Raw genomic sequence first — 18,277 nt, 5'->3', positions numbered from 1 at the left:
TGTCCTTGTGCCCAGGTCTGGCGCGTCCTGGGGCAGCGGGGCCCCCTCAACTGCCAGGGGTGCTGCCCCAGGCCAGGGCCCTGCTGCTCCAGCTCCCCCCAGGGCAGGGACCCCTCACCTGAGCAGACAAAGCTCCGATGGATGAGGGGATGCTGGAGCCATCCCACGCTTAGAACAATTCCCTTTTCCCTGGCTTTTCCCCTCCCAGGCCCCATGGTGTTCCCAGCCCCAGTGCTGTGCCAGGAGGAGAGGTTTTGGGAAAGCCACGGGGCCATCCCTGGAGAAACAACACAACAACAGAAAAACACTTCCGAGTTTTACTTTTCCATCTTACTTTATTTCACTTTTTCTAGAAAATTCCTCCATAGTTCCACAAATTTAACAAAAAGTTTAAAATTCAGGACAAACAATCCTGTAACGTATTACAAACATGAGTTTTTTTGTGGTTTTTTTTTTTAAATCTTGCAGTTAGTCTTGGCTCAGCTGCATTTCTTCCAGCTGAGTGAAGAACTTTCTCCCAACACAACTTTTAAAATCCTCAGGTGCTGAGGTATTTAATACCTCGGCTCTAGGCAGAAATACAATTAAAAATTCTCTAGAAGTTGAAGTACTTACATTTTTCTTTAGGAGTGCAAACTCATCTTGTCAGTTTTTGATGGCTATTCCGCGCCCCAGGAAAGCAACACCGATTTGGGTCCTTCCAGCACTAATTCACACCTGGCCCAGGTGCACCGGGGGTGTCACAGCGTCACCACAGCCCCCGGGCCAGCAGGGAGGAGCCTCATCCCAGCAGAGCCGGCTCCAGCACATCCCCAATGGAAAACTGCGGAACCGGAGCCGCTCCGGGCTCTGCTCGTGGAGAGGCCCCTCCGTAAGGGACGTTTAAACCTCTCTCACCATCAAACACCTTCCAAGATCTGACAAAAAAACTGCTTCTGGATTGTTGCATCAATTGCTTGGCTCGTTCTGATGCTCCCACCGCACCCCACGATCCCACGGGTGGCAGAGTCATTGCACTTCCATGGATTCAGCCTGACCTCAGCCAGCCTCGCTCCCTCCGTGGCCCAAACGCCTCAGCCGGGCTTTGCAGCCAGCCAGCCTTCCTCTCCTCTTCTTTTTTTTAGCTTTTTTAATAGTACATGTCAGTAATCAAAGCCTCAAGGCTCAACACATCGCAGACCAGGACCCAGGAAAATGCTCCCGACCCCTCCCTGGCCTCTGATCCGGGCCAAGGACGAAGGAGCCGAGTCCTGATCCCACCTCCAACACGATTCCAACTCAACTCGGGAAGCCCTCGGGCTGCCCAGCACCTGTCTGTGCCAGCAGCACCACCACAAAGGACATGGAAAAGTAACAGAGTCCTGTCCATTTTCCTTGGAAAAACCATTATGGCTACAAGTCAATTTTGGATTCTTTTTTTTTTTTTCTTCCTTTTTTTAACAACGCAAGCTACTACACATCCTCGAGGACCTGAAGCAATGCCCACAGCAGCACTGCCCCCTCCTTCCTAGAGTACAATAATCCATCCATGCTCTCAAGAGTGACACAAGAACAAACACTTTATCCACAAAAACCTGTACACGGCATGTTCAGAACAGCGTTCAGCCAGCCTAGAGGGAATCTACACAGGGAACTCCAAGGGGACACAAGATGAGGCCCAAACGTGACCATTCTTAGTTTGCAGAGTCATTCCTCCTGTGCTCCCCAACGCTACCACATACCCCAAAAAACATCAACTCTGTAGAACAACTAAGTACTTGCAAAAACCTTTTAGTAACAAATCAGCATGTGCACACAATGGAGAGGAACTATTGCTGGGGAACAATCCTACCTCGGGTTTTCAGGGGGATTATAAACAGTCTAAAAAAATTCATGTGTAAAATACTTCTTATAAAAACCAAACCAAATCCCTATCAATGCTCAGCAGACTTCACCAACAAAGTCACTTCCAGGACAGGACGATGCCGTGGCCACGGTGCTGCCAGCCACGCTCAGGAACAGCCTCCCACGTGGGTCCTGGGGCTGGCTGGGAGCTGTGACCACGGGGCACTGGCAGCAGAAGGGGCAGGAGGGAGGTGGCACCTCCAGTCCCTTGAGGGGCAGCTCTGGAGGCTGTGGACAGTCCGGAAGTGCTGGGGCCGGAGCTGTGGGAGGAGTGACCAGGGTGGAGAGGGCAGCAAAGACCTCGGGAGAGCTGGGTCAGCCCAGGCACCCCCACTGCTCTGGGGACAGGACAGTGTCACCAACCCCACCCAGCACGGGGGTGCCTGGAGTGGGCACAGAGCTGCCTCCCCCAGCACAGCCCCACAGAGACACCCAGCACCCACCCAGGGGCTGTGACCGCCGGCCTCCACCATGGGTGTCCTGCTGCCACCTCCTCCTCTGCCCACTGCCCTCCACCTTCTCTGGCATTTCTCTCCAGCCCTGGCATCGTCCAGCACGAAAGAAAAGAGCTGAGATCACTGGTGTGACAGGGTTTGCACCTGGCATGAGCTTGAACTTCCATATATATATATATATATATACACACACACATATATATATATATATACACACACACAACACATGAAAGGTGGTACAAGGACAAAATTAATGGGAATCGGGTCAACATGACCCAACTCAAACAAGCTTATCATCATATTGCCACTTCAGTTGATTAGTTGCAACATTTCCATGATAAAGAAAGGGGGAACCCAAAACAAGGGACAGCAAACCTGGAGCGGTGCAACCCTCCCTGAGCAGAGGGGCTCCCCAGCACCGCTGCTCCCACACCGCCTGTGCCCCACGGACATTTGGCAAAAGCTTCCCACACCCCTCGGAAAAACGAGCAATTCCTGGGAAAATACTGAATTTAGGGACCAGGAGTGTAACACAGCTTTGAGGAAGGCGCTGGGATTTCCCCACGCCCGCCTGGACAACACTTGGAGGTCAATACTAGTTTAACTAGAAATGCAGGGAAGGGGTTGCATTAGTGTTTGTGTTTCCTGCCTTTTCCTGCACAGGCAGCATGGTGGGAGAGGGAGGAGGGAACAAACCTGACTCCACTCCGTGTTTTACATCAGCATCTCCCAAAGATTTAAGCTCTCCCTTGTTTTGGTTTTCCCAAAGTACAGCCACTACTATAGGGGCCACTGCAAGGAGATTCCTCTTTGAGAACACAGAACAAAACCAATCACATGTTTTGGCAAAGTTATCAAACACTGACAAATGGAAAGACGACGGGTGAGCCCCTTCTGGAGCATGGGATGCCTGGAGGTTGCTGTCCAGCTTCCTTACACTACAAATTGTCCACAAGAGGCATTGAACAAAACGAGTCAAATCTTATTAAGCGCCTTCCCCTGCCAGAGCCATAAAAAAACGACAGAAAAACACACCCTTAAGATCATAAGACCCAACTAGGCCCTTCTTATACATACAGTACATACATATATATAATATATATATATATAAAATATACAGCTTACAGTTTTGGAGTCCTATTACAGTTAAAGCAGACTGAAAGGAGTGGGACTTTGTTTAGGAGCTCAGATCAACAAACAAGACATCTCCAAACCCCAGCAGGAGACAGCAGGTTCCAGAGGCCTCCTCACCGAGCACAGAGTGTCCCTGCAGGGAGCTGAGGGTCCTGCCCCCACCGGGAGTCGGTGGGTGATCCCAGCTGGAATGCAGCTGGAATGCAGCCCCTCTCCTCTGCAGCAGACCAGCAGGACCCCCAGGAGCCTCCTGTGTCCCCAGTCTCCGGGCCAGCTCTGTCAATGTGACCCAGAGCGGGAGGGCTCCGAGTTCCGGAGCTCTCCGCAGGCTGGTCCCGAGCTCCGGGGGAAGGGAACAGCATCCACGCTCCTTCAGAGCTCAGAGACGCCTGGAAAATGTGCTCTTGAAACACAGTTGCTCGAAGGGAAACCAAAAAGGTTGCGCTGTGCAGCCTAAGTGCAGCACGCCTGCTCTGCTCGGGGCCTGGCCCACGAAGCCGGGGGGGACAGACTCAGCAAGGCGGGCGCTGGTTTGAAGCCTACAAGAAAAGTGCAGCTGGCTGAGCATTCCTAGAGCATGGCTGTTCTCTAAGGCAGTGCTTCTTCGGGTGAGGCAGGAGGATAAGAAGGCCTAGTTCCATGGGGTGGTTTCCTGTACCAGTGGAGGGGATCTCTGGTTGAAGAGCAGAGCCAGCTTCCCAGGCCCAGCGTCATGTGGCCACGGCCTCCAGGTAGCTCTGCAGCTTGCGGACGGTCGTCTCATCCAGGGAGAAGAGGTCAAAGTCAAAGGTTGTGTTGGTGACGTTGAAATGCCCGGTTTCCTCAATGAGATTCACGATCTGGAGACAGGGGGATGGACATCAGTACAGCACAGAGGGCAGCGGGCACACAGAGCCCATCCAGGCCTTTCCCACCCCTTTGGAACGGCCTTGGAGAGGCTCATAACAGGAAAGGAATGCTCTCCCCAAGAAAGCAAACCAACTCCTCCTGCATGCCTGAGTAGCTCAGTCTGGACAGTGATGTGGGCACGTTTCTGTCCTTTTATATCATAAAATAACAGAATCCTCTGAGCTGGAAGGGACCCCCAAGGATCATGGATCCAACCCCTGGCCCTGCCCAGACACCCCAACAAGCCCACCCTGGGCATCCCTGAGAGCGCTGTCCAAACGCTCCTGCAGCTCTGGCAGCCTCGGGGCCGGGACCATTCCCTGGGGAGCCTGGGCAGTGCCCAGCAGCCTCGGGGGGAAGAACCTTTCCCTGAGCTCCATGCCCAGCCCTGACCCAGCTCCAGCCGTTCCCTGGGCTCCTGTCCCAGAGCAGAGCTCAGCCCCTTCCCCGAGGAAGAAGCTGTCAATCAGACCAGGAGATCCCAACTTAGGGATTGCTGCCAGGATGGCAAAGGGAAGGTGCCCACACCACACTCCTGTACTATTTCCAACAAAAACACCGCATGCACAGCTGATTTTATTTTATTTTCCATATTTTTGCTTTCAAAGCAAAGCAGAAGCTCTCTGGAAGGGCCTGGCTGAGCCCTCTGGACACCCAGATCACCCAGCCACAGGTCTGTACCTGCTGGAGCACGTTGCGCTCCCGTAGTGCCATGAGCCGCCTGTGGAGCTCCACCAGCTCATCCGTGTAGGCCTGGAACACAAACAGGGACCCGTGGAGTGTCTGAAGGCTGCCAAAGGGACTTCCCCAGTGAGGGATCAGAAGAACTTGAGGCCCTTTCAGACATTCCCAATTTTTCCCTACTTTTTTTACTGCCTCCTCCTCAAGTACTGAAGACTTCCCTTAAACACAAGTACTCTGAAGGCCATATTTTTTAATTTAATGACACCCACACCTGTAACCAGCTCCAAGAACTGGGCAGAACCTTTAAGGACCTCAGTGAGGTGAAGTTCACCTTGGTGACCCTCAATGTGAGCTCCTCATCAGTGGATTCTCCTAATTAACTCCAAATTACCTGAAAACATCAGGTGCATCAGTGACCAACAGCCCAGCAATCTGCTGAGCAATGACTTGCATTTAGGTAAGGAAAAATTCTTGGAGTGCACTGTAGTCCCAGGTAGTTTTACCTACACCACAACAGGAAATGAAGGATTGTTCACAGGCTCAACATGTTCATTGTTCTTAGGTAAGAGTGGTTTGGGTTTCTTTTTTAATTTTAGTTTTTATTAGACAGCCAACAACAGGTCTGGATCAGCAAAACTGATTCAAGAATCAGTGAATCACAGAATGAACACGGATCTGCTCTCCTTGGAGGCAAGGAAGGAGGGAATTTCACTGAACAAGCAAAGGTTCCAACTAAACCTGCAAAGCAGAGCCGCAAATAATATTTAATTTATAAGATCAAAGCCAGGTGAAACTGCCTTTTAATGAAGTGCCCCAACACTGCAGCAGTGCCCAGGCCCTTGGTTCAGACAAAGGGCAAATAAATACAATTTTAACCTTTTGCCTATGAACACCACCTGGGGCTTCAGCTACGTATTGTACACAATTTCTGCAGTGTCACTCTCCAAAGTCTGTCCTTTCAACATCTGTTTTTTGTTAAACTCAAGCTTTTACCCTGCTGAGACAGAACAATGAACAGGCTGGGCTGATTCAGGTGGTTTTGTGCATGGTGAGGCCCAGCAGCTCTGTGACACTCAGCTCCTCAATCAGAGCATCCTGGAATGGTTGGGGTTGTAAGGGACCTTAGAGCCCATCCCATTCCACCCCTGCCATGGGCAGGGACACCTCCCACTGTCCCAGGCTGCTCCAAGCCCCAATGTCCAGCCTGGCCTTGGACACTGCCAGGGATCCAGGGGCAGCCCCAGCTGCTCTGGGCACCCTGTGCCAGGGCCTGCCCACCCTCCCAGGGAACAATTCCTGCCCAAGATCCCATCCATCCCTGCCCTCTGGCACTGGGAAGCCATTCCCTGGGTCCTGTCCCTCATGAAAGGTCCCTCTCCACAGGACACACCTTGTCATACGTTCCCTTCTTCAGGATCTTCTCTGGCTTGTTACAAGACTCTGGGCTTTTCCTTCCAGATGCCTGAGGGGAAAAAGAAACCAACAACAGGATCAAAATTAGCTCAGGAACCACAGGGGTGTCCCAGCAGAGCACTGAAAAGGGAGGAATCACCTGTCTGCTGAGGACAGGAATAGGGAAAATTCGGTGCAAGTGAGAATTTCCAACGCAGGAAGCAGGAGAGGGGGGAAGCAGAGCTGTGGGAAGGTGGGATTTCATACCTTGTTGTTTGCTGGGGGCAGCTTCTGCCCAGGAGGTGGCTCCCGGCTGGGAGGGCAGGAGTCGGCGCTGTTGTCACTGTCACTGTCACTGAGGCTCAGTCTGAAAAACCCCCAGCAGAGAATGAGCATCACCAGGGAGCAGCAAACTCATCAGCTGCCAGCTCAGCCACACAGAGCTGGGTGAAATTCTCTTTTATGTCATAGATCCTGCACTGGCTGGGAGAATGGGTCACTGGAGATTCCAAGAATCCCTTTTTTCCCAGCTGATGTCACCTGGCATTCCCTGGGCAGGCAGAGCAGGGAGGTTTAGGTGGCACACCACAGGCAGCAGTTCAACTCTGGCATACACGAGTCCCCTAGAACAGCTGAGCACCACTTGATTTTCACACACAGCCAACTGTTCAGTTCAGGAATTCCTCCCAGTCTCACCAAGAGCATGAAAGGCTCACTGACACCTCCACAGACAAAAAATGCATTTAGTGCTGCTGCTGGTGTGACCTCTAAGATTTCCTATTTATTCTCTTTCTCCTTTTGGCCCTATAAATATGGCAGGTAGCCTACCTGTGATGAACTTGAAAACTGGTTATCCCCTAAAGGTCTACAAAAATACCCTTCAAAGTCTCTCCATCCTTGTTTAGCTGATGATGACAAGTGCAAAAATGGATATTTGTTTTGGTAACCACCAGCAGAATTTCTGATTCGCAGCTACTCTCTGGGCCAGGCACTTGGATTCAAGAATTCACTGAGACTCCAGGTTTGGGTTGTAGCAGCATTTCCTGAGGGGAGAAGGATGAAGTTCCACTCCTTCTGGGGCCTGGAGCAGGAAACAGCTGTCACTGAGTCCAGAGGAGAGGAGCAGCAGACACAGGGTGGGCAGAGAGTGACTCCTGAGCCCTGTCAGTCACAGGCAGCCAGAGCAGCACACTCTGCCTGTCCCCCACACGTCCCTAATCTCTGCAGATCAAAGGTGCCACACCCCAGCAGCTCTGCAGAGATCTGAGGGTCACAATCAGGTGAAGGTGTTTGAAGGTGTCAGTCAGTGACACTTGGAGCTCAGCTCAGCACTTCCCAGTGCCTTCCCCTCTTTGTGCTCCTCGGCCAACGCTGCTGTCCCCAGCTCTGTGTCCCCACCCTGTGCTGAGTGACCCCACACATCTGCCCTTCCTCCCCTCCCACACAGAGCCCCGGCTCTTTAATTCCTCCCTCCAAATGGAGAGCACCCTAAAATAGCAAATGCAGAGGGCTGAGAGCCAAGCAAACATCCCTGTTCCGGATTTGTTACCACCTGGAATCCCGGCTGACGGGGTTTGCTTTGACTGCTGCCTCCTCTCCAGAGGAGCTGTCGTCATCATCCGACTCCTCCGACTGCAGATCCTCCACCATGGAGCGCAGGGGGCCTGGGGCAGATGGCAGAAGGGAATTCAGCACCAGGACACGACCAGCACAGCCCCAGCCCAACCCCTGCATCTCAGCTGAGACACATCCTGATTGCCAGTGAGATGTGACTGGGAAAGGACAGCCTGCCCCAGGCTCCGGGCTAAAGCAGAGCTGACAAACTTTACAACTCCCTCCCTTCCCCAAAGCCTCCCCTCCCTCCCAAATGAGAACAAAAGGACACATTTTTCATGCATGTGGGGCTGATTTAAATGTCACTGGAGACAGCAGCAGCAGCACAGCATTTGCTGCAGTTGGAACATTCACTGTTGCCAGAGTTTCCCTCTCTGGGTTATCAGTGGAGGGATCTGAGAAAGGAGCTGTTACACACTGGCAAAGTGATGAATGGCACATTTATAATTTTTAATAAAACATAAATGAGATTGGAGGAGAACTGTTCTGGTGATTCTACACACCAGGCAGCAGCAACACATTTATAAACCGAGACAGAAACCAAAGCCAGAAGGGAAAGAACCAAATCCAGAGGGATTCCCTACTCATAAATTAGCTGCCAAGAGAAGAAAAATACTTGTTCATGATGTTATGACATTATTGCCTTTTCTTGCTGAAGCATCACAGCTCCAACACATGGCTGCATGCAAGAAACTGTATTATTATAGTGCTGGAAAAGCAGATTTATTTCTCTTGAGCCTTTTAAGGTTACACAAGGAAGGTTTTAACACACCTTGACTGTGGTTCTGAGATGGCTCAAAATCAGAGTCAGAGCTGGAGTCGGAGCTGGAGCTGGAGTTGGAAGGGCTGGACTGGACAGACTTAACCCCCCATAAAAGGGAAACAAAAGAAAAAGAATCTTAATCTTTCTAATCCAGAAAAGCAGAGCACAAAGCACTGTGAGACAGGAGCATCTGAGCACTCTACAACATCACCCATGGCTGAATGGAGTTCTCGGGATTATGGAAACAAACGAAATGTGAGGTGAATAAAAAAAACATTTATGGAAGTCTGGCAGGATGCAGCTCAGCACTCCTGGGAGCAACATCAAGGACCCCCAGCAAACCCCTTCACACCACAAGGTTCAAACCCCCCCAGCTGATGATATGGAGCATCTGAAAAACATTTAAATGAAAAGCCCTTACTTTGAAGTGTGACAGATGACAGGCACAGAACCCTCAATTACCCAAACCCTCTTAAAAAGTGCATTTATTGTACCTAACAAGGTTCCCTTGAGCCTCAGACTGATCACCGACTCAGAGAGTCATGGAGTGGTTTGGGTTGGAAATTACCTTAAAGATGATTTAATCCAATCCAGTCCAAGCTGCTCCAAGCCCCAATGTCCAGCCTGGCCTTGGACACTTCCACGGATCCAAGGGCAGCCACAGCTGCTCTGGGCACCCTGTGCCAGGGCCTCCCCACCCTCATAGCCAAGAATTCCTTCCCAATATCCCATTTAACCCCATTCTCTGTTAGTCTGAGGCCATTCCCCCTTGTCCTGTCCCTCCATCCCTTACAAACAGTTTATCTTTCCTGCAGGCTCCTTCAGGCACTGGAGGTCTCACACCAAAGCTTCTCTTCTCCAATGAACAATCCCAATTCCCTATCCCTTTCCTCACAGACATGGAGATGTCTTTCCCAACTAGCTCACATGACTCCAAAATTAATTCTAAATTATTATTATCCCCTAAACCCAGTTATTTCTACACCAGTTTGAGTGATCCACTGTACTGGCTCCACTACATTGTGCAAACATAACAGAGACCAGCTCAACCCTTGCGACCCCAACTCCTCCGTCAGCACTCAGCAGAAGTACCAGGAGTATCCTGTGCAGTAAGTGAAGAGTAAATGAATACTGGTAACAGCAGCATCCAGGAAGGAAATTTGGGTGAGATTGGGAAATTTTAATCGTAAATCCGATACTGCACAGCAATCACCTGCAATAGCCCTGGGGACCGCCAGAGGGCAGCAGAGGCCACGGCAACTCCCTCCATCCCCAAACAGCTCCTAAAATCCCCCTTAAAATGGTTTTATTTGGCGCTCAGGCAGGTTCTAGTTTGAAGATTCTCAACGTACTGTAATATCTTGCCTTTTTAAAAGTAATTCCCTGGAAATCAGCATTTCAGTTTCACTGTTTCGTTCCTAGGAAGCAACTTATTACTACTGCTGCCAAATCCTCACACTGGAGCGATCACACGTTCCCACTGATAAATAAAGTTTGTTAAAAAAGGTTAATATGAAAAAAACTTTGTAACAGGCACAAAGAGGCACACTGGCAGCTTTGGGAATTGATAAATGAAAGTGGCAGCAAAATTTTTCACTCCAATACCACCCTTCTTTATAACTCATCACAGAATCCCCGTGCCTGATGCCCACCTTGTCCCCAGCCCAGAGCACTGAGTGCCACGTCCAGGCCTTCCTTGGGCACCTCCAGGGATGGAGACTCCAAACCCCCCTGGGCAGCCCCTTTTGATTCCTGACCACCCTTTCCATGATGGAATTCTTCCTGGTGTCCAACCTGACCCTCCCCTGGCACAGCTCGGGGCCATTTCCTCCATCCTGTCCCTGTTCCCTGGGAGCAGAGCCCGACCCCCCTGGCTGCCCCCTCCTGTCAGGGACTTGTGCAGAGCCACAAGGTCCCCAGGGGCTGAGCCCCTTTCCCAGCTCCCTCAGCTGCTCCTGGTGCTTCAGTCCCTTCCCCAGCTCTGTTCCCTTCCCTGGACATGCTCCAGCCCCTCAGTGTCCTTGTTGTGAGGGGCCCAGAAATGGACACAGCACTCGAGGTGTGGCCTCAGCAGTGCCCAGCACAAAGAACAATCCCTGCCTTGGTCCTGCTGGCCACACTGTCACCCAAGTATTGGTAAGAGTTTCATTTATTCCACTGTAATATGGAGAAAATGTGTCAAAAATGGTATTACAACCTTTGGGAAGGGTTCAAGAGTGAAGGAGAATAATTTAAAAATTCCAACATCAGATCTACTGGCACATTGCAGCAGCCCTGGCTGTTTAGGGAAATTCCAACACGGAAGTGGAGAGCAGAGAGAACAGGTTGTCCAAAGAAACTGTGGCTGCCCCTGGATCCCTAGAAGTGTCCAAGGCCAGGCTGGACAGGGCTTGGAGCAGCCTGGGACAGTGGAAGGTGTCCCTGCCCATGGCAGGGGATGGAACTGAATGATATTTAAAGGTCCCTTCCAACCCAAACCATTCCAGGATTTTATGAATATTTTCAAGCTAGGAGCACAGCTCTTGTGTTTGACCCACAGCTCCAATCCTACATCCCTCATTCCTGGTAATCTGCAGGTCTTCCCTTAAAATGACTTAACAGGACCTAAGCAGCAGAAGTTGGAGGTAACTCATCTCTCCTTTTGCCATTAACCCCATCAGCTCCTTCAGCCAGAGGAGGATGCAGCTGGACACGCTCCGTGTGCTCCGTGACTGTCGCTGGGATGTGACCAAAGCAACGCCGACAATGGCAAAAAGCAACGCTGCCTCACATCCCTGCTCTCCCTTTTGTCAGCACTGAGGCAGCCAAGCATGAGGCCACTTCAGGGAACTGGACTTGAAGGGAAAAAAAAAAAAAAAAAAAAAAGGTAAAAAAAAGAAAGAAAGGCCAAGTAACTTCCAGCAAGAGCTGAAATAGCAGGAGAAAGTCCTTCATCCCTCTGGAGAGTCCCCCTCTGAGCTCCCAGGCCAGGAGCACAAATGGGAGCTGGGCTGCTCCTCTGCACAGCAGCCTTCAAAGATGTCAGCTAGGAGCCACCGTGGAGCTGCAGCCCCGGAGCTGTTGCACAATCCCTGGCTACAGCAGCAGAGCTGATTTAAGAGTTTCTGGGCCCTGGTCCACCTCCAGCTGCTCCCTCGCTTTAGTGATGTGGCTCCCACACACAGCTGTGCCAGGAGAAACCCTGGAGCAGCAACCAGCAGTGCTGGGAGCAGGGAGATGCCCCCAGGGTGCACAAGGAACTCCAGAGGCTGGGTGCTGCTGCCAGTGCTTTATGCAGCTGTGCCCTGGGGTTCAGGTTCCACAGGAACCTCAGCTGGTGGGAGCAGCAGCTGCCACCGCTCCCTGTCCCTCCCAGAGAGTGTCCCTGCCCTCCCAGATCCCGCTGCCCAGCACCCAACAGGAGCTGGAGCCAGGGAGGACAGGGGCAGGACGGGCTGCAGCAGATGCTGAGGCTCCAGTGCCACAGGCTGTGGCTTCAGGGACAGCCGGGCAGCACGATCAGCTCACACTGCCCGGGCTCACGAGGGGATGGGGACACCTTGGGGACAGCAAAGGACACTCTGGGATCAGCACAGGACACGGGTCTGCAGGGAGGGTGTGGAATTGAGATGTGGGGCTTGCTGTACACTGCTGCACTTTGGGCAAAAGGCTAAAAGAGGGGAGGAACTGCCTCTTCTTAATGCCCAATGTAAGTATTTAATCCATCTGGGAAATAAAATCATAAAATACCAGAATGGTTTGGGTGGGAAGGGACCTTAAAGATCATTCTATGCCATCCCCTGCCATGGGCAGGGACACCTTCCACTATCCCAGGGTGCTCCAAGCTCTGTCCAACCTGGCTTTGGACACTTCCAGGGATGTTACTTCTCTGCAGAGTGGAACTAACACTTCCCCAATCAACTCTTCTACTGGGAATCCTGCAGAAAAAAACCCCTCCTGACAAACACATCAGTATTTGCTGTATCACAGTGCTGATTAAATCATAATACAAACTGTCCCTAGAACATTCATCTTAATAAAATAAACCTTTCTTAAAGTGGTCAGGAGGAACCAGTTCCAGAATTCCCATGACATTATCCTGTGAACCCTACTACAAGATACATGGCTTCTTTATAACAAATATACAAGTGAAAAGTAGCAACAGTTTGGATTTGTCTGTCCCTTCTTACATTTTTTTTTGCCTTCTTTTGGAAAACACTTTTTAGAAAACAGAGGATGAGGAATGTTCTCAGTTGTAAAAATGAAAAAATATTTAGACAGCTTTTAAAAATAGTAGTACAAGAACATAATTTGTTTTATGTTTCACAAGACAACTTATTTCGATTTAGTGGCATGTGGTTGTATTTTGAGCTTCAGCCAATGGCACATTTCTTATAGGCCATGACAGGAAGAGGGGCTTTATTTACACTTTAATACTGGGGTTTTTTCATTACCAAAACTGAGATGATTTCCTTCTTTTCTGAAATTAGATCACATTCAAAAACATTGCTACCATAAGCAGGCAGAAAAGTGTCTCTGTATCTCCTGTAGCTCTGTAGATATCACTGCCAGGGATGAATGAGGGACCATAACCTTAAACTGACTTTTAGGTAACTCTGCCTGCACATAAATCCAAATATATTTGAAGTTTGTATCTGAAGCAAGAGCTAAACCACACAGTAGGAACAATTAATATTGATTAGAGTTTCAAAGAAGAATTTCATTTGAGATACAACCCAGCCTAAGCATTTACCAATCTGCTTCTCTATCTTCTCGGTGAGATTATTTTTAACATCTTTTTCAGGCAGGGATTTAACATCATCCTTCCAAATTGTGGTAAAGGATAAATCCCTACTCACCTCTGACTTGAAAGAAGTTTCATCCTCTGAGTTTGACTCCTCCATTTCCATGGGCTTTTTGATCTCCTTGGCCTCGCTCTCAGATTTTACCTTTTCCACTTTGGCATTCATCTTCTCCTTGGTTTGTTTCTTCTCTGGATATGAGGAAGACGAGGTTCTGGGAGATGTCCCCAGGATATTCTTTACCCCTTTGGAGCTACTCTTTTTTTGTTTTTTGGCACTAGGCTTTGGTGACTCCACGTTGGAGGGCCTCTTGCTGGAAGACTTTAACTCCGGCTGTGGCCCCCCCTTTGGAGAGGTGTTCTCCAGTTTGGTCTCCTTCACGGCCAGTTTTGGTTCCTTGAAAGCAGCTTTTGGAGGTGCCTTCTCCTCCTTAGGCAGTTTGTTCTCGGTTGGTTTTCTGGAGGAGTCCTTCAGAGGCTTGTTCTGTTCTCTCTCAAGGTCTTTGGAGGAGTTTTTGCTCTCAGAGTCTTTCCTGGGCCTCTCCCTGTGCTCCTTGGTTACTTTATGTGGCTTGGATGCTTTGCTGCTTTCCTTGTTTGCATCCTAAAATTCAGCAACAGAAACATACAAGCTGGGTATGAAACTGCAGCTCTGCACAGAATGATAAAACACATCCTCATAAATCCCATAGCAAGGTTTGTTTCATGCAGAAATCCACCCCCACGTGCCCAGGTAAACATCCACACTTCCCTCAAGCTGGTGGACACAAACTGACAGTGGGCACTCAACATTTAGGAAAGGATGAAACATGTTCCTTTCCTGGGTCTGTCAAAAGTCTAGAAACATCTAGAGATGTTTAATTCAGGTTTAAACTGAATGCAAACAGAGATGCACCTCTGAGGGCACCCTGGAGGAAGGGAAGCAGGAGAATGTTGTCTCTTTAGCAACTGGCAATTTTCCCCAGAGCTCATCTCAGAGCCCTTTATTTCTCTGCTGTTTCCTGTGTTTTCCAATGCTTAATTCCTGACCAAAATGAAATCAGCCACTAACAGGTAAGTCATCTTCACTCTGTTTCATAACATCAGAAGGCATAACTGAAGTGCCAGAGTGTTTAGAGCCCTGAAGAACACGGTATCAGAATTGAATTACACTGGAAAATGAATTGCTGCTAATACCTCTGACTGTTCAGGCTGATGAAATGCATGTAATCTGCTCCAAAACACAGTGCTTGGGGATCGTTTCTCCCATGTAGGATTATACAAAAATAGCTTCAGTACATAAGGGAAAAAAAGAAAGAACTTGAGGTTCTTTGGAAGTCTCAAGAACTGGCTACTGCTGGATGCAAACATCGAATCTGGAAAGCACCAGTTTGACCAAGTGAAGCATATTTGATGTTCTCTCCAGCACTGCCCTGAGGACAGAGGAAGGGCTGACTTTCCACTCAGCCTTCATGCCAAGAGGTGCAGGGACTCAGAGTGCAGCTGGGCATGGCAGACACTGAGAGAGCCACAGAATCCATCCTCAGCATCGAGGACACAACCAGAACACTCAGAGAGGATTTCATCCACCTCTAAGGAAGATACAATTCGCCAAAAATTCCCAGTCTTGCACATTTAATTTTCTTTTCAAAACTTCCCTGGAGAGAAGTCTATCAGATCATAAAAAAGCCTCCTAAAGGCTGGGAAGTTCCAGACCATTAACTACTGAACTGCAGAGTACAACGAGGTTCAGAATTAGCAGCAGCCAGGAACAGCTGCTGAACAAGCTCTCAGCAGCCTGGCCTGAAAGACTCCTTCACCTCGGGCTGACCCAAAAGTGTGCTGCACTGACCTTTGACCCATGGGAGGGTTTGGTCTTCTTGGGATCAGAGAAGGCAGAGAGAGGTATCGTGGGCAGCATCGGATAATCGGGACTAGGCCTCGAAACAGTCTCTGCTCCTTCTGGCATCACCATTACCTGAGAATAAAGGGGAGGGAAATTATGTCTGAGCAAAATCTCACGGACTATTAACTATTAACACATGATTATGTTAAGCCACTTGCTCAATTAACACACTATTATTCATCTTTTCAATGTTTTTTTCCTCTCCTGCTTAAAGGCCATAAAAAGATATTGTCTATGGAATGCTCAGTTTCAAGGCAGCTCCTCAAATACAGAATATTAAACCCACAAAAACTGAAAGGCAGCAATGCAATATCGAGTGTCTTTCCCAAAGGGAATGCCAATATTCTGAGCACAGGCAGGCAATAAAGCTCTGGACAAGAACTGTGTGTTCTGCTGCAAATGCTCTTCCCCTGAAAAAGAGTAGGGAGATAAATCTGGAAGGAATGAGCAAGACTTTCTCGGTTTAGGAGAAACTGAATTCACTCTTTCAGGGGAAAAAGGAAAAAAAAACAGGGCTTGGGTCTCTCCCTTCACAAAATCCTAACACCAAGCACTGAGCTCCATGGAACAATTCCCTTCTTACCTCCCCTGCATTGTCAGGATAATTCTGTGGAAAACTGCCACCAGAGAAAGGGCATCAAAAGTGATTAACAGCTGAAACACCTCAGTACACAAGGACTCAAATAACATACTGTGAAAATCCTAGAGAGCAGATGATGTTCCAGCCATCCTAGGGCTGAAATGAGCACCTTCCTCTGTGTGCCCAATACAGGAAAGCCCTGGCACGACGAGGAACAGGAATCATGGAGCGATTTGGACTGGAAGGGACCTCAAAGCTCACCTCATTCCACCCCCTGCCATGGGCAGGGACACCTCCCACTATTCCAGGTTGCTCCAAGCCCCATCCAACCTGGCCTTGACATCCTCTGGCTCATTAAAAACTTCTTGCCCGTTGTGGCTTGGACTGATTTGCCCAGATCCTGTAGTTATTTGAGAATCATCCTATAGTCTATCACTATTTATTGCCTTCCCAGATGGAAGGGCTCAGCTACTGTAACAACCCATACTTTACTGGGCCTTCTAGAGAATACCTATTTTTCAACCCCCACACCTCTTTTCACTCTATATTGACCAATTTTTCATTAATTTTTTATTGTCGAAGCCACAAGTAGCTGATGCCAAGTTTAGAGGTCATTTATTGACCAGGAAGCACTACCTACAAAAAATTAATAAGCTAGAAAAAATTAATAGGGAATAGTTTGGAAGCCATTCTCTTTCCTTGAGCTTTTCTGCATTGATCCAGCTCCTGGCACCAGGAAGGTCACAGGTAACTTCAGCCTGCAACATCCACTGCAGATCTCGTTTTCCACTGGGGCTCAGTGCTTTGATATTAATGCTCACAATTTAAATTACAAATGAAGTGTCACCAATCACACACCACCAGCAGGTTTGCTCTGCTACAGGTGCTGCAGTCCTGTAACCACAAATCAAAAGTGGTGGGCTCATCTTTTAAATGAATGAAGAAAACTGCTTGAAGCCTGCTGGGCTAAAAGAAACCTCAGAGCAAAATGAGCTCACTCCATTTAGGATCCCAAATTGGGCACTTACCCCTCCAGCCCTGATGAGTTTGCGCCTGAATTCCTTGGTGGGGTTGTTGAAAGTCAGTTTCTCACAACGCAGGTGGTTCACAGGTGGATTCCCCTCCAGATTTAGGAACAGGTCGTACGTGAAACAAACCTTTTTGGGCTCCTCCTAAAAACAAGAAAGGCTTTGGGAAACTGGAAGAAGCTTGGCAAGCACACTAAATCTGGGGATCCGAACAGTCACTCCTGAAAATCCCAAATAAACCACTAAGTGTTGCACTCATGGAGTTTTTCACCATGAGATCAGAGAGCTGGAAATTAAACTATTTGTGCCTGAAGTTAACATTGTTCATCAGGAACTCAGGCATGAGGCTTGTCATGCAAAAGCAATGTATGGACACAGATTTTGAATGAAAATAAGTCTGTTTAAAGCTGCTCAAGTCTCCCTAGAAAAGCAGATTCACAAGCTTTATGCACTACTCTGTTTTCACCAAAATTCAGATCCTATCTCCTTTGGGAAGCAAACTCTGAGTATCAATATTAAGAAAGGCATAATCCTTTTTTAGAGAAGGAACAACTTCTGAACTCCCAGGATCTCTGCAGGCACTGAGAAAAGATTAAACGCAATGGGAAAAGGATGGCTTGGTTTGCAAAATCCTTTTCAATATGCATATTGCAGGGACTGAATGGGAAGATATCCCAGGCTTTTGAACTTTCCAAGGGCACTTTCACCCAAGCAATCCAGAGTTTGTATGCATGGTGGGGGGATCATCTGCGCCTCACTGCTTCTGTTCCACCTGCTGTGTTTGCAGCACAGAATGGAAGAAATCCCCCTTTCCCCACCCCCCCTCCCCCCAAAACTGCAAATACACTTCTTGTGTATTACAAATATAGACAGGACACCGCCTGGTGTTTCTTGCATTTTGCATTTCCAAGCTGGAAATTCAATGTGGCAAGAGAGACTCTGCTGGGAGGCCCAGCAAGGCCGGCGGTGCCCTGCGTATTTCCATGAATGCATCCCACATGCCTCATTCCCTGCGCAGCACCGAGCAGCTGCACAGCAGTCTTTTCCAGAATTCCCATCCAGCAGCTCCATTTCCTGGTGCAGTGGCATTGTTGGATGGGAACAGGCGCTGCAGGCTCCCAGCCTCAGCCATTAGATTTGCTGAAAATAGGCTGAAACGGCTTCAGACCACCCCAGTTCCTGCTGTTTGC

At 49.2% G+C, this 18,277-nt stretch overlaps 1 protein-coding gene across 1 annotated transcript in view; it reads right to left on the bottom strand.

Moving 5' to 3' along the window:
* Positions 1-315: 315 nt before the first annotated feature.
* MLLT1 (MLLT1 super elongation complex subunit) overlaps positions 316-18,277 on the bottom strand; it is a 32,489-nt gene continuing 14,527 nt past the window's right edge. The window contains exons 4-12 of the mRNA XM_068996838.1: positions 17,088-17,231; positions 15,426-15,551; positions 13,653-14,198; positions 8,824-8,911; positions 7,990-8,101; positions 6,705-6,804; positions 6,436-6,507; positions 5,043-5,114; positions 316-4,312 (exon numbers count right to left, since the gene is read on the bottom strand). Of these exons, the coding sequence (XP_068852939.1) occupies positions 4,184-4,312; positions 5,043-5,114; positions 6,436-6,507; positions 6,705-6,804; positions 7,990-8,101; positions 8,824-8,911; positions 13,653-14,198; positions 15,426-15,551; positions 17,088-17,231 (1,389 nt within the window). The 3' untranslated portion in view covers positions 316-4,183. The remainder of the gene's footprint in view (positions 4,313-5,042; positions 5,115-6,435; positions 6,508-6,704; positions 6,805-7,989; positions 8,102-8,823; positions 8,912-13,652; positions 14,199-15,425; positions 15,552-17,087; positions 17,232-18,277) is intronic.

Source organism: Aphelocoma coerulescens, chromosome 28, assembly GCF_041296385.1.
Source record: "Aphelocoma coerulescens isolate FSJ_1873_10779 chromosome 28, UR_Acoe_1.0, whole genome shotgun sequence".
Lineage (NCBI taxonomy): Eukaryota > Metazoa > Chordata > Aves > Passeriformes > Corvidae > Aphelocoma > Aphelocoma coerulescens.
The sequence above is the reverse complement of the archived record's forward strand: the minus strand, read 5'-3'. Positions and strand labels throughout refer to the sequence as shown.